Genomic DNA, 17274 nt, shown 5'->3' on the forward strand with positions numbered 1-17274 from the left:
TCACACATCGAGAAAGTCAATAAAGCGTTCGTCCACGTTTGGTCCTTATGCAAACAGTTATTCGGCTTGGCACTGATCTATAGTCATATTCGATATATTTCTGAAGGTTATGGTACCAAATTCTGTCCAAATGGCGCGTTGGGTCGTCGATATCCTGACGAGGTTAGAGGACACTCGCCATAATTCTCCAAATGTTCTTAGTTGGGGACAGATACGGCGACCTTGCTGGACTAGGTAAAGTTTGGCAAGGAAGAAGACAACCCGTGAAAACTCTCGCCGTGTTCGGGCGGACGTTATCTTGCTGAAATGTAATCTTTCTCAGAACAGCTCTGATTAAGACAATTAAGTACGAACTGTTTCAACGTTCGCGTTAAATCAGTGGTCGTAGTGCTTATGGAATATCGTCTCAGTTAGGCGACTGGATTCGTGGTTTTCTGTGAGAGAGGTCACACACAGTTCGTACTAAGTGATGAAAAGTCATCAAGTAAACAGAAGTGATTATAGGCGTTCAACAACGTACTTTTGTAGGCACTCTGCTGTTCCTTATCTATATAAACGATGTAGGAGATGATATGAGCAGCCGTCTTAGGTTGTTTGCCAAAAAAAGTTGTCATTTATCGTCCAGTTAGGTCATCAGCAAGATCAAGACAAATTGTAAAACGGTTTAGAAAAGATATCTGCACGTTGCGAGAATTGGCAAAAATGGTTCAAATGGCTCTAAGCACTATGGGAAGTAACATAGGAGGTCATCAATCCCCTAGACTTAGAACTACTTAAACCTAACTAACCTAAGGACATCACACACATCCATGCCCGAGAGAGAATTCGAACCTGCGACCGTAGCAGCAACGCGGTTCCGGACTGAAGCGCCTAGAACCGCTCAGTCACAGCAGCCGGCCGAGAATTTGCAATTGGCTCTAAATTATTACAGTGTGAGGTGATCCATATGTGTAGTAAAAGGAATGCGTTAAACTTCGGTTACACGACAAATCAATCAAATAAAAAGGCCGTCAATTCAACCAAATAGCTAGGAATTTCAATTACGGACAACTTAAATTGGAAAGAACACACAGAAAATGCTAGGTGAAAGACGAGCCAAAGATGCGGTTTGTTGGCAGAACACTTAGAACATGTAACAGATCGTACAGCCGTTTCAGCGCCTTCTGTGACCACCAGTGGCGTACGTCGGTCCCACATAATGCCACCCCAAAACAGCAGGGAACCTCCACCTTCCTTCACTCGCTGGACAGTGTGTCTAAGGCTTTCAGCCTGACCTCCAAACACGCCTCCGACGATTATCTGGTTGAAAGCATGTGTGACACTCATCGGTGAAGAGAACGTGATGCCAATCCTGAGCCGTCCGTTCAGCACGTTGTTGGGCCCATCTGTACCGCGCTGCATGGTGTCATGGTTGCAAAGATGGACCTCAAAAAAATGGTTCAAATGGCTCTGAGCCCTATGGGACTTAACTTCTGAGGTCATCAGTCCCCTAGAACTTAAGAACTACTTAAGCCTAACTAACCTAAGGACATCACACTCATCCATGCCCGAGGCAGGATTCGAACCTGCGACCGTAGCGGTTGCGCGGTTCCAGACTCTAGCGCCTAGAACCGCTCGGTTACACCGGCCGGCCCAGTATGTCCACTTAAAAGCGACAGGTGGCCTTTTCAGATGGGTCACGTTTTATTAGTGATGGGACGACCGTCGGTTATCAAGAATAGCCGGCAGAAAGTAACAATCCAGACGCGATGGAACCGCGGTACAGACCTTCTAGGCATGGTTGAACTACGGGCAACGCGATTCGTGTACCTCCTTCCTGGTGAAATGACTGGAACTGATCGGCTGTCGTACACCTTCCGTCTAATAGGCGCTGCTCATTAATGGTTGTTTCCGTCTTTGGGCGGGTTTAGTGATATCACTGAATAGTTAAAGGGACTGTGTCTGTTGTACAATATCCACAGTCAACGTCTATCTTCAGAGTTCTGGAGACCGGGGTGATGCAAAGCTTTTTTTGATGCGTGTGTATTGGCTCTGAGCACTATGGGACTTAACATCTATGGTCATCAGTCCCCTAGAACTGCTTAAACCTAACTAACCTAAGGACAGCACACAACACCCAGTCATCACGAGGCAGAGATAATCCCTGACCCCGCCGGGAATCGAACCCGGGAACCCGGGCGTGGGAAGCGAGAACGCTACCTCACGACCACGAGCTGCGGACCGTGTGTAATTAGGGAAATCAAAACTCGTACGGATAGATACAGGTTCAAATTCAAATGGCTCTGAGCACTATGGGACTTAACATCTATGGTCATCAGTCCCCTAGAACTTAGAACTACTTAAACCTAACTAACCTAAGGACAGCACACAACACCCAGCCATCACGAGGCAGAGAAAATCCCTGACCCCGCCGGGAATCGAACCCGGGAACCCGGGCGTGGGAAGCGAGAACGCTACCGCACGACCACGAGATGCGGGCTATAGATACAGGTTTTCGTTTTTTCAGGGCGCCGTTCGAGAGAGGAATGATTGAGAATTATTGTGTAGGTGAAACTTCCTGGCAGATTAAAACTGTGTGCCGGACCGAGACTGGAACTCGGGACCTTTGCCTTTCGCGGGCAAGTGCTCTACCAGCTGAGCTATCCAACCGCGACTCACGCCCCGTCCTCACAGCATTACTACTGCCAGTACCTCGTCTCCTACCTTCCTACCTTCCAAACTTGTGAAGGTGGTTCAATGAATCCCCTGCCAGGCACGTATGTGTGATTTGCAGTCTCCGTGTAAATGTAGACGTAGATGTGGATGTAGTCGTCAAACAGCGACCAGCAAGCCGCACAGGGTCAGAGCCAGGTATTGGTGCAACTCGTGGTTCTTAGATGTATGTTATAATGATTTACATTTAACAACTAGCAGCGGAATCCTAAAGCAGCAGCCGGCAATAAGAGCTGCTTAAAAGAGGAATTTTCCCGCTCAGTAATAAAAATACTTACAGAAACAGAAATATTTTGAGAAGTACTGAACTTTGACGATGGTGTATTCGACAGTGAGAAAAGTTAAGTTGGCTGCTTAGCTCAAGTCAGAGGGGTAAGTCGCACGGCGAAAGCGGTGTTAGTATTTAGAGATCGTGAGACGTTGGTGGGGGGGGGGGCGGGGGGGGGGGGAGGAAAGTTTTATTGTTTGTCTTCTTACACTGACAGCTCTTGAGCGCGCGCGACTCGAAACGGTCTCCTGCTGTGGCATAAACTTTTACACTGAAGTAAAATGGTTTTGTGAATGCGGATTATAGGCACAATCATCTTCAAGTGCAGTAGTTGTTCGTAACTAGGAGTATGAAATTAAATTATGGCTGTTGTTATACAACGCAATGAGGAGAAGAAAAATGACATCCGAAACATTTAGCAAACATGTGCGATTTTGTCTCGTATTGCTTAATGCATTTAAATATAAGTACAATTACCGTTAAGAGTAATTTAATCAGTTGCTCATGCATACGACACTACATTTCGTCAGGTAATTATAGTGTCAATGTTCGCCGAAGGTTACAGGAGTCAGAAACACTTGACACGAAATATTCCGAATGGAGCGAAATTTTAACGACCAGAACTTGGGGGCCGGCCAACTTACCACGCCTCTACTACAGGGTGTCCGTAAAGTCTACGTATATAGGGAATTTTAGTAAATAGCAATAAAGCACCTTTTAGTCACTTTAATGTTAATAAATAACATTTTCAGCATGATCTCCGTACTTTTCAATGGTTAATTCGATGCGCTTTGCAAGATTGAGGTGAACTCGATGGAACAGGCCTGAACCGCTGTTGATTTTATCACACTAACTGGTAATGTTTCAGTCAGGTGGTTTAAATTAGTAATCTTCATCGAGTATACGAGGGTGAGTCAAATCAAAACCTTAAATTTGTAATAACAAATCCAAATTTCGCGCCTTGATCCTGTAAGCTGGTAAGCGTGCTACAAACAGCGTGCAGAATGGCCTGTAGGTGGCAGCATAGTGCAGATGCACACATACCGTCGCAGTATCAATATGAAGATGGCCGCCCCACTTGCGACTTGCACCAGGGAAGAACAGCGTTCTGTTATTCGGTTTTTGCGTAGTGAAAGTTTGAAATATATTGAAATTCATCGACGAATGAAGGTTCAGTACGGTGATGCATGTTTGTCACAGCAGCAAGTCTACGAATGGAGTAGGAAGTTCGTAAATGGTGTGACTTCAGTGGAAGATGATCCTCGTTCAGGTCAGGCACAACGAGTTATGACTCCACAGAACATTGCAGCAGTTGAAGCCATAGTGAGGGAAATAAGCCGAGTGACACTAAATGACACTGCAGCATGTTTACAGATTAGTCATGGGTCAGCACACCACAATGTGCGTGACGTGCTCCAGTTTCACAAAGTGTCTGCAAGATGGGTACCACGGCAGCTGACTCCTGAAATGAGAGAACGACGTGTTGATGCTTGTGAAGAACTTCTTCTGCGCCTTGAACGAGAAGGGTTTGGCTTTTTTGCATGAATCGTTACTGGGGGCGAAACGTGGGTTCACTTCCACCAACCGGAAACGAGGAGAGCAAAGAATGGCACCATTCCTCATCACCAAAACCAAAGAAGTTTCGAACGGAACCATCAGCAGGGGAGCTTATGCTGACACTCTTTTGGGACGAAAAAGGCGTCATTTTGGAGCATTACATGCGGACCACTGTCACCAGTGTATCATATACAGATCTCCTAAAAAAATCATCTGCGGCCTGCAATCAAATCAAAGCGAAGTGGATTGCTGTCAAAAATGGCTCTGAGCACTATGGGACTTAACTTCTGAGGTCATCAGTCCCCTAGAACTTAGAACTATTTAAACCTAACTAATCTAAGGCCATCACACATATCAATGCCCGAGGCAGGATTCGAACCTGCGACCATTGCCGTCGCGCGGTTCCAGACTATAGCGCCTAGAACCGCTCGGCCACCCCGGCCGACGATTGCTGTCAGCAGGTGTCCTTTTGCAACATGACAATGCAAGGCCCGACACTGCTTGTACAACAGTTGCAGCAATCACAGACCTGCATTTTGAGTGTCTACCTCATCCACCATACTCACCAGACTTTGCCCCAAGTGATTTCCATATGTTTGGACCACTCAAAGACGCAATGGGAGGAAAGAAGTTCCGTTCTGATGAAGAGGTACGCCACGAGATGCACTTGTTGCGCGGACTACCAAAAGAATTTTTTTCTAAAGGAAATTATGCTTTTTGTAAGCGCTGGAGGACTTGCAGTGAGCGTGGGGGAGATTATGTTGAAAAGTGATACAGCTTTGTACCACTTCTGCACAATAAATAATATTTAAAAAAATATTTAAGGTTTCCATTTGACTCAACCTCGTACTTTCTCTTTCAGCACACCAGAAATCAAGGGCAGAGAGGTCTGGCGAATTAGGGGACCACTACACGCGTCCTCTTCTCCCAATCCAGTTAGGAAAACTGTCATTCAACCAGTCTAACAGCTGCAGCAAAATGGGCAGCGGGCACAAATCTTTCTCATACCAAGATCTTCAGTTATTATTAGACGAACCGTTTCTCGCACACAGAAAATGTAGGTGTTTCTAATCGCAAATCTGCGAAATTTCTTGATCAATTGCTTTCAAATCTTGGCATAACTTTCCATTGGTGTATGTGCATGTTTTTAGTTACCTATTTTTTATGTGAATGTAATACATACATTTATATAAATTTAAAAATGGGGAAACATTGTTAAAAAATCTCAAAATGTTACATATACATATATTATACATTATATGTTAAACAATACCTAAAATCATGCCCGTATTAGAATTTAACGTTGTGTCAAAATTTCAAAGCAACTGGTCAAAAACCTTCGGTGATTAACGATTTTGAAAAGAAGAACATCTACTTTTTTATTTATACAGGGTGGTCCAGTGATAGTGACCGGTCCAAATATCTCACGAAATAAGCATCAAACGAAAAAACTACAAAGAACGAAACTCATCTAGCTTGAAGGGGGAAACCAGATGGCGCTATGGATGGCCCGCTAGATGGCGCTGCCATAGGTCGTGGTTGACGTTTCACATGTGGCTGAACACTTCCTGTTTCCTTAAATAACGTAACTATCCGGCAAACGGTCCGGACACTTGGATGATGTCGTCCAGGATACCGAGTAGCGTACATAGCATTGGGCATTTTGATCACAATAGCCATACATGAACACGATATCGACCTTTTCGCAATTGGTAAACGGTCCATTTTAACACGGGTAACGTATCACGAAGGAAATACCGCCCGCATTGTAGGAATATTACGTGATACCACGTACTTATACGTCTGTGACTGTTACAGAGCCATCTATCACAAAGCGAAACAAGTGGTCCAACTAAAACATTCATATTTCTTTACGTACTACACGAATATGTAATAAAAAAATGGGGGTTCCTATTTGAAAAACGCAGTTGATATCCGTTTGACCTATGGCAGCGCCATCTAGCGGGCCAACCATAGCGCCATCTAGTTTCCCCCTTCAAGCTAGACAAGTTTCGTTCTTTGTAGTTTTTTCGTGTGACGTTTATTTCGTGAGATATTTGGTCCGGTCACCATCAGTGGACCACCTGTATTATACACTATATGTTAAACGATACCTAAAACCATGCCCATGTTAGAATTTAACGTTGTGTCAAAATTTCAAAGCAATTAGTCAAAAACTTTCGGAGATTAACGATTTTGAACAAAAGAACATCTCCATTTTTATTTATATAGTCTGACCCAACCTCGTATTCAAGAGGAGCTGTGATAGTGCAAGTACGATTAAGCTGCATAAATGTTTGTTTGCTAATCCTTCTGTCTGTTTCGACAGCCCCGAAACCACCTCCTGACGGGTTCGCGCTGGCCGGCGGCGTGGCAGGACCGCACGCGGGGGCGGCGTCACCGTTCAGCGCAGCCGGGGGCGGTGGGGGCGGCGCCGGCCCCCTGGCCACTTCGCCGTCGTCGCTGTCCGCCTCCGCCGCCGCCGCAGCCGCGGCCGCCGCAGCCGCCGCCGCCGCCGCCTCCGCAGCCAGCAACACGGGCCGGACCAACTTCACCAACAAGCAGCTCACCGAACTCGAGAAGGAGTTCCACTTCAACAAGTACCTGACGCGAGCGCGGCGCATCGAGATCGCGTCCGCGCTCCAGCTCAACGAGACGCAGGTCAAGATCTGGTTCCAGAACCGCCGCATGAAGCAGAAGAAGCGGCTCAAGGAGGCGGCTGCCAGCGGCGGGCTACTAGGTCAGGGGGCGGCGGGGGCGGCTGGGGTGGCGTCGGAGGCGGCCGCCGTGCTCAGCAGCGCCAGTAATTCGCCCACTGCCGCCGGAGCCGCGCTCAGTGAGAACAGCCAGGAGGCCTCGCCTCGGGCCACTGCGTCTGAGCACTAGTCCGCCTCCTAGGCCAGTCACATCAACTGAGCACCAAAGTCGTGGTCCAACCAGTGAACTACCAGAAGGCGTAGCTCTGCCTCGAGCTGGTCCTCGGTCTCCCATCAACTGTCCATCTGAGGACAACAGTGTTGCTCCAACTAGTGAACCAACTGGAAGCGCCATGTGGGGTACTTCAGGCTGAAGCTGGTCCTTGATGTTCCAGCTGTCAAAATCGTGCTCCACACAGTGAACAACTGGGAGATGTAATCTGGGCTAGTTCAGAGCCAAGCTGGTCCCCTGTGTACCATCAACTCTCCAGCTCAGTGCCAAAGTCGTAGTCCAACCAGTGAACTACCAGAAGGCGTAGCTCTGCCTCGAGCTGGTCCTCGGTCTCCCATCAACTGTCCAGCTCAGGACTACAGTGTTGGTCCAACAACCAGCTGGAAGCATCATGTGGGGGTACTTCAGGCTGAAGCTGGTCCTTGATGTTCCATTAACTCTCCATCTGAGTGTCAAAATCGTGGTCCACACAGTGAACAACTGAGAGATGTAATCTGGGCTAGTTCAGATCCAAGCTGGTTAGTGTACCATCAACTCTCCAGCTCAGTGCCAAAGTCGTGGTAACAAACTTTTGAGCAACTGGGAGGTGTCATCTTGGGTAACTTTGGCCGATCCTTAGTTCGACAGCCACTTTCCAGTTGAGTGTCAGACATGATATGCTGATACATGGTGTGACATCAGCTATTCATCTGAGTGTCGAAGTTGTACTCTACACAATAAACAATTGGGATACATCATCTGGGGTAGTTCAGGCTCAGGCTGATTCTTATTTTGACATCAGCTCTCCAGGTGACTGTCAAAGTCATGATTAACTGATGTGTGATTTGATATCAACTTCCACCGCAGTGTCACAACCATGATCACACAGTAAACAAACAGGAGACGTCATCTGGGGTAGTTCAGGCTCTTATTGTGCCATCGACTCTGCAGCTGAGTGCTAATGTTGTGCTTCTGACTTCAGTTGACTGCTGACAGAATAGTCCACAGAACTATCCAGCTGAGTGCCAAAATCGTTGTCCTACTGACTGTCAAAGTCATGATCAACTGATCTGTGATTTGATATCAACTCTCCACCACAGTGTCACAGTCATGATCACACAGTAAACAATCAGGAGACGTCATCTGGGGTAGTTCAGCTGAATACCAAAGTCATAGACCATACAGTGAGCAACTAGGAAACAGCATGTGGATTACTTCAAGCTGTTGATGGTCCACAATGTGCCATCGCCTCTCCAGCTGAGTGAACAACCAGCAGCCATCAGTTGGAGCAGTACAGGTTCAGAATGGGCCTTGTTCTCCCATTATGCTTCAGAGCACACAGCGAAGGCTCAAGATGTGTCACTTGACCTAATTGGAAGTCTCAGAACAAATATTTTGGTTCACGCAGAAAGCATTACTAGGTGCTTCCACCTCAGACCTCAGTTTCATCACCAGTGTCTCATACAAACTCCAGCTCGATGCTATTGTTGGGTATCAGTTAACATAGTTCACGTCTCAGACAATCCTGCTTCAGCAGTAAGTTTGCAACTGAAATGTTCCATTCTTTTTCCTTGGCATCAATCAGTAATGTAAAATCGTTCTATGCTGCTGTCTTAAGAACCCAGCACTAGGTCTCCAAAGCCCCCATTGTCTACATCAATGTCCTACACTATCAAGTCAACATTCTCAGACTAGTTATCTTAACGTTGTTCTCTCCTCAAGTCTGCACCGCCATGTCGCTAGTAAAGACAAGAACAGTCAGCCAAAACGGTCACAAACTCGTTGTTGTCAGGCCCGTCTCTAACAAGGTTTAACACTCAAGAGGCAACACGTGAAGCCACTTAACATGGCCAGTTTAAGACTGGTCACTACTGTTTCAGACACTCTCCAATCCACTCCAAACAGTGCAGAATAAGGTGGAGGTTGCAGGTTTACCCTTGATGAAGCATTCAGTCCTCAAAACCCAAAACGAGGGCACTGCAGTATTTCCTTTGTTGGGCAAAAGCAGAACAGCCAGCAAGCTTCCACACCCCATAACACAGTCTGAATCTGGTTCTCACTGCTTCTCTGAAGAAGTTGTGTCATTATGGTCCAACTCTCAAGATGCACCAATCAAAGCCTGCCTCTCACATGAGCTAGTGTCACAGTGATCCTTGCTCTACAAACCAGTTCCCACTCAATTCCTATTGCCGCCACCCTCAAAGAGGACACAAATCAATATAGCTATGACAGTCTAGAGTTGTCCTCCACTACCCTTTCACACCATTATTTATGAGTCTACATTTATCTTTCCAATTCCGTGTCATGGCTGGGGGTGATGACAGTGAATTTTTTGCAGCAGTGGGAGTATGTACAGTGAGAATAACGATCTTCAGAGCCTTTATCTACAGAGCACATCTAACTTTGAAAGGCATATGAGGAAATAGGTGGCTCAACACAAGTTCACCAATCTTTATCTCCCACGAACTACCAAAATTTGATGCAAATAAGTACCAATTAACAACGTTATCAGAAACCTTTAATCTATACCTTTAGACGTTGCACTACTTCGTGCTGCAGGTGGGATACCAACCAAATAACCCAGTCTCTAGAAACCATTGCACAATGACAAACTTCTGGTGACTACTTGATGACCAGACCTAAATCTGGACTGGAACAGGTCACTGGAAAAGAGACGAGACCAGAAATGAAACGTCCATTTACAATCAAAGGAGTACAATTTGCCCAGTTTACTGGTGTATTAACCCACATTAATTTGATAATTCGTGTACTGTTCAGTGCCAGGATGTTCATTCAGCTTACTACCATCACAGCTATGAGTTGTTTAACGGCAGAGAGCATATTTCTAGGTCAACCATTTGGGATGCTATAGTTAGCATCACTGCTTGAACCCTGTCGACGGTGGAGGCAATGTAGGCTAATCTCTTTAAAAGCCAAAATGATCGGAACGAAGCAAGACTTGAAGGTGGATTTGAAAACCTACAGTGCTTTACTAGGTGTGATCCTACTGGCAATAGTATACACCTGGATTTCTCCAGTCTTTGAACTGACTTACATGTCCAGAAATGAGGGACCTAGAGTATAACTTGTACTCTGAACCACGTGCAACCTGGAATAATTTTATGCATGATCTGCATTGTGCTGCCATGGCTGATAATATTTTAAATGTATATGTGAACCGCCATCTTATCTCTTAGTTTCCACTACTAATTACGTTCATCCTCAGGTGAGAGGTCGTATATCAACAGCAGCTGAGATGGTTTTATGTATACTAGGTCTGCCTTCTGAGAGCACTCAGGCATATTTTCTCCGGTGTTCCGGCAGCTATTTCCAATTTCCTTGTTTGCAAGGTGATGACAGTCAGTCAGAACAAATACTGCTTATCATGTTTTCCATGCAACCTCCAGTGTCAATGGAAAGTGCAGTTTGTTTCCCATTACAAACAAAATTATTTCTGAAGTGGAATTTTACGCATCCATTCGATAGAGGTGCCTCAAATTAGTGCAGTGCAATATTCGTTTTATCGACATCTATTAACAGGACACTCAAATAGGAAGAATAACCAGTATTCCAACAGCGACTGAGCAGCGTGGATGCCCTGTGCTACCGGCATGCAACAGCATGGCTCAGTGGCCACTGAAGTACTGGCAATTCTTCCTATTTTACTGTCCCTGTTAATACATGTCGATGAAGCGAATGTCTCACTACACTGATCTGGGATACCTCTATCGACCGGCCATGAAGAATAGCGCTTTATAAATCATTTTGTTTGTAATGGGAAACAAACTGACACATTCCTTGAACCTGAGCGTCTCATGAAAGACGTGATAAGCAGTATTTGTTTGCAACTACTCCACCAGCATGTAGCAAAAAAGGATCTGCCGAAACACCAGAGAAAATACGCCTCACAACTTTTAGAAGACACACCTGTTAAAAATCCGATAAATGGCAAATGAAATATTCTCAGACCTTTGGACTTATTGCCATATACGTATCAACATTTTTAACTACACTCTCGTTCATTAACATTTCCTTACAATCTTCCTTTTGCTCTTCAGAATCGCCTTCCTCCTTGTTGGGGTCATCTACCATTAAAACGAATGTTGCTTTGTGTTTATCCCTTTTTATCAAAACGACTTTCCATCAGTTACAACTAACTATGACATTTCTGACAGGACATCATGAATCCATTCGTACAACTGTAATGATTCTCCTCCATAGGCGCGCCGTTTATTTTAGAGCTCGCTTGTTAGGAACAGTGTCAAAAGCGGTCCGGAAATCTAAAAAAATGGAATGAATTTGAGATTCATTGTACAAAGTTAAGTGGGGATTAAAAAAACAAAGTTACTTTACTTTTTCGTGTCTGGAAACTACAATTTGTTTGCCCAGTATTCGGCAACTTCCAATGCTTCTTCTTTAGCCAGCCATATATCGTCGAGGGTGCATCTGTGGGGGCAGGCAGGACATTGTAGAAGATGTTCCATGTCCTTTCGAGTGCCGCAGTCGCATTTGTCGTCATTTTCGTCCAACAAACCCCATTTGATCAGATTAAATTTCACAGGAGCCACCCCAGTTCTGATGCAGTTAAGCATTCTCCAGGTTTTCCAATCACCAGGAACGCCGCTTGGTGGGTCCTCTCTTAGTGGATAGTAGATGGGGGCTCATCTAAGGCGCAACTTAGGAAACGGCGTCTGGATTTGAATCTGCTGGGGCCACACTCTAGGCCAAGTATTGAGTGACGGGCATCAAAGGTTTGTTTTAGCTTCTCGGTATGTTCATGGGCTTTCCTACGTGAGTCAGGGTTTGTGAAACCTGCGGCCCTGTAAAGATTTTCTGTGGAGGTTGGTTTCATGCAGCCTGTCACTATCCTGCATGTTTCATTCAAGCTAATATCTACCTTTTTGCGTGGGCGGATGTGCACCATGCCGGCAGGCATATTCGGCAGTTGAGAAGCACAAAGCTTGGGCTGAAGTTCTGACCATGGTAGGTTTGGCACCCCATTTGCTATTGGACAGCTTTCTTATTACGGAATTTCGTGCTTCTACTTTTTTGCGTGTTTTTTCGCAATGATATTTATATGCCAATGTTCTGTCCAGCACGACGCCAAGGTAGGTGGGAGTATCTGAAAAGAAAACTGCAATTACTCTTTACGTAACTAATGTCCACTGATTCATTATACGAAAATATTCAGAAATTATCCCTGAACAAATTTAGGTTTACCCCGCATTTCCTGACTCAAGTAATAAACACGACGTTGCCAAATAATCTGTTACATCGAAATGCGGTGAACCATAAAACTAATTGGGGCTGACGCGTTAGAAATTATGTGGCAGTGTCCGAGGAGCCGAGGTTCTATGGAGAATCACAGGAGAGGCAGCTTATTACCTGGAAAAACAAGAGAGGAGAGAGAGAGAGAGAGAGATTTCCGAGTCAATCCTGGCAGGGCGGTTGTTTGCGTGTGTGCCGACGGATATCATTGATTGTTTGCCAGGAAGAAGTCCGAAACCCGACCAGACGCCAGGCTTCCTGCGGATTTAGGAGCGCAGCGCGTTTGTTTGCGGGCGCCTGACGGCTGCCTCCGGTGCTGCTACCTGGCGGTGACCTCTGCAAACACTGACGCCGTGTGACGCGCTCAACAGGAAATGAGGCTCGCTTCTGGCTTCACACGCTGCCACCGATTTACGTAGCTCCCTGCCGTGGACATCTTTGCAACGAACGACGAACTAGGGACTGGAAATCCTACATTCATATTCCTATTCTACATCAAGCACGCTTTTGAATCGTCAAGCGAAACTGCCTTAGTAGTGTAATCATCTCAATGGTAACAATCCTGTAGAATGCTACCTAATACTTCACAATAATCACTCACTTTTCCACAACCTAAGTATGGCTAACAACTTCACATCCACTCTCTTAAATATTTTCACAATCGCTAATGCTGACCCTTAGTCTGGTTTGCTCTAAATCCATTGACGCCACTGTTCCACATATTCCTCCCAGTTTCCCCAACAAGATCTTAATCCTTTTACTGTGCTCAACTAATTTAACATTATTGGTGTGGTAGACCTTTTGAGTAACCTCAAATTTTATTTCTTATTTGGAAATAAAAAAGCATATTTTATTCCAAAAATCAGTGGAAACATTACCAATAAACGTTGACAGCATATATCAAATACCAGCATTATTTTCTTAAAGTTCTGAAAAGTTTTGAAATTTTCAATGGAAAACCTCACATTGTCAAAAAAAAAAAAAGAGAGAGAGAATAAGTGCACTTATATTTTCCTAATTTTAGTTGTAATATATAGTTTGTTCATCCCAAATATTACATGTAACCAATGTTTATTCAATACGTCTTCTTCATTCCTGAAACACCCTTTGCACATTGAAATAATGAGTTCCAAGCACAAATTTTTCGCCCATGTACAGCAAAGTTTAATATCCCTGTCTTGGGATCTAGAATACACTATGCACCTGCTTTGGGGTGATGTATTTTTAGGGGCAGTTTCATTGAAGCACAGAAATTTAAAATATAATTTTGAAAATTTTGGTGAAAATGCCTTACAACTGGAGACTCTCCTACGTCACAAATTTTCTAAGATGTTAACAGTTGAAAGAATTGATCAAATCATAGACTACATTTATATTGCAATTTGAAAATGCCATGTTTGTCAAAACAGGGAGACCAGACTACTGTGGTGGGGTTTGATAAGCCCAAGGATAAATTTGTCTCCCTCCATAAATGAAGTTAAGCTGATGTTAACTGCCACAACAACATATAGAGATCGTAAAAGCAAGCTACCGAAGTGTTCAATTATGCACTATCTCCTGACGATGTTGAGAATTACGTCAGGTAGGGTGTGTGAATCTCAAACTCAGTAATGAAGGCTTACGCATCCAGTCACAACTAAAGATACACTGATCTTCCTCTGCACTTCGAGCTTTAGGCTTTTATGCCTATTCTGTCTTCACTTTTCACTGCCATTTCGCTATGGATCTTCCTACATCCCTTCTTCCTCTTGCCTGGTTAACCATGGCCTGACATGGAATCCTCTCTACCCTAATTCTTCATTGATGATGTTTACATAGTATTTTATATTCTTCAGTTTTTTTCATTACTATAAATATCTAGTTAATTCCTAATCTGCTGATTCTTTAAATGTTCTTCTCCAGTAATACACCTAACTTTCCTGGAAATCTCATTTCTTTTAGGGATCCATAACTCAGTTTTATACAGCATTACAAGTGTAGCCATGGTGTTATAAAACTTTAAGTTTGTTTCATTCTGTATTTTGTTTTGCAATGTTTTGTTTATCTTTCTGCATATTGATTGACATTTGTTAATCTTATTTTCTGTATTCTTGTCCACATCGTATCTGGTATCACATCCTAAAGAGGTCAAATCCAGAGACCTTCTCAAATGGGGTATTTCCTATTACCATTTTTGAGTGGGCGTATTTCTCATGATAAACCATGATATTAGGTTCCTTTATTCATCTATGAAAGCTATATTTTCTTTTTTCCTAATTGATGTAGTTTATAGATGTGCTTTTTGTAGGTATCTTCAGTTTCTTCCAAAAGTGTCACATCATATGCATACATATGAATATTAATATATTTATCTTTATTAATCTGTATACCCAGATTTAGTTCTTGTCTCAAGGTCTTTTTAGATCAATTATCTACACATTAAATAATGCCACTGAAAGGGTTCACCCTTGTTTAAGTTATTGACTGGTAGTGATTTCTTCAATTTTATTATTTACAATATATATGTTATTATTTTTGTGCCCTTTTGTAACCTTATATAATCTTTCTGTAGCTTCCATAGAATGGATCAGATCTCCAGCTTTAGTCATTATGTCCCAAAGTTTCTTTCTGTTCACATTGTCAAAAGGTATTTTGAACTCAATAAAACCTGTATGTGTCTATAAATTGATGTCTCATCCTGTCTGTAAACTTCTTTATTATGGTAAATATATTATCACTGCATAAACACCAATTCTGGAAACCACTTTGTTCTTCTAATAGGAGAGTCCCTGTTTTGATTTTTATACATTTATTAATTACATATATGCAAATATTTTGGCTGAGTTTAAAAGGCTTATTCCTCTATAATTTTCGTGGTTGTTTCTTTTGCCTTTCTAAAAAATTGATATCACATTTGAAATTTTCCAAATTGATATATAAATACTAAACAAAATACAGAACACTGCTCCTGGTCCTGACAGTATTCCCTGTCAGCACCTGAAGCAATGTCCACACTCCTCCCTAGAAATCTTTTCCGAGCTCTATCCGTCATCCTTCAGTACTGACTGCCATCCTGAGGCTTGAAAAACTTCCAGCATCCTACTTTTCCTTAAAGCCAACAAACCTGATAATAGCACCTCCTCCTCCCAACCAATCAACCTCATTTTGCTGTTCAGCAAGTTCACCATTCCAAAAACACGCACACACACACACACACACACACACCTACACCTACACCAACACCAACACATACAACTCCCTATTAACCAGCGTGGATTCCATCCTAATTTCTCCTCTAACAACTAGCTCTTAAACCTAACCCATTTCCCATCCACACACTCAATCACCATAAATCTGTCATCTTTGTGTTCCCTGACTATGAAAAACCAAATGAGCATGTTTTTTTCAAACACCAGATGTTTACATTTTCATAACTCCTGCCACTACCATCCCACTGCAGGTATGCCTCACGGTTCTGGCATTTCTCCACTTTTGCATAACTTCTACACACTGATATCCTTCACCACCACCTCATCCAGTTCACCTTCTGATGCAGTCAGTGGCTCCTCAGAATGAATCCTTCTAAGACATGGGTAATAATTATAGAATGTACCATCCAATTTTTTTTAATAGGTTCCGCCTTGAGCAAATACAGTTTTTCCCCTTTACTACCCAGGCACATATCGCTGAAGTTACAGGATGATCAGTGTCTATTCTTTTTTTTTAATTTCCCTTCTTGTTAACAAATGCTGTGGTATTCGTCACTTTCCGTATTTTGGGTTAAAGTTCTCTTTCTTTCACAGCTTGTCATTTCATCAGGTTTCCCCATTAGCTTCACTGACAAACTGCATGTTTAAGCTTGCACTGTGTCACTGTTTAGAACATATGAAAACAAACATTTTAAACCTGTTTTTCTTTGATTGGCGACTCCATGGAGTGCTGTGTGCACAACGACCATATATGTTAAATTAAAAGGAAAGTCAGCGTTGGCCGTAATATTGATGTTTTGTTGATGGCAGAATCGATTTTCAATCACATAGTGATCATCGTCGGTGCATACATGTACAAATTAAACTCAGACACTGGTATCAAGTTATCAATAACCAAAATTGAGAAGCGATCACAATAACTCTTTCTTTTCCCACAGCTAGGTGGATGAATCGCCACCTGGGAGTTTACACCTTTCTCAAGAATTAAGTGCTTCATTAAGATAGCTATTTAATTAATTCTACATGGGACATTAGTAGATTTGAACAAAGTACCTTGGTATCAGCACTTTATGGATCATGTTTATTTTTTTCTTATATTTGGATACGCTGACAGTAGAGCAGTGAGGGGTGGGCGTATTTCAGCCTCCTTTTGCCCCCTGCCTTTCCGCCAAAAATTTTTATCGGTCTTTATATGCTCTCATTCATTACGAAAATCAGCATTGTGCGTTGTATTTGCAAAATCAGTGTTCGTACTTACTATTAAGGACGACTTATTTTCCGGTAAGGAGGGACAGAACATTTCAACGGTCCCGAATTCGTATATGCAATTAACAACTGCAGTTCAGTAGAGTAACAAAAAGCTAACATTCTCGC

General features: G+C 43.4%; 1 protein-coding gene across 1 annotated transcript; it reads left to right on the forward strand.

The window, feature by feature from the left end:
• The first annotated feature begins 2471 nt into the window (after nt 1-2471).
• LOC126109488 (homeobox protein Hox-A1) lies at nt 2472-7423 on the forward strand. Its single transcript, XM_049914514.1, has 3 exons — nt 2472-2490; nt 6867-6974; nt 7041-7423. Exons 1-3 carry the CDS (start codon nt 2472-2474, stop codon nt 7421-7423), a joined length of 510 nt encoding a protein of 169 aa, XP_049770471.1.
• The last annotated feature ends 9851 nt before the right edge of the window (nt 7424-17274 follow it).

Source organism: Schistocerca cancellata, chromosome 12 (assembly GCF_023864275.1).
Source record: "Schistocerca cancellata isolate TAMUIC-IGC-003103 chromosome 12, iqSchCanc2.1, whole genome shotgun sequence".
In the NCBI taxonomy this organism is placed as follows: domain Eukaryota; kingdom Metazoa; phylum Arthropoda; class Insecta; order Orthoptera; family Acrididae; genus Schistocerca; species Schistocerca cancellata.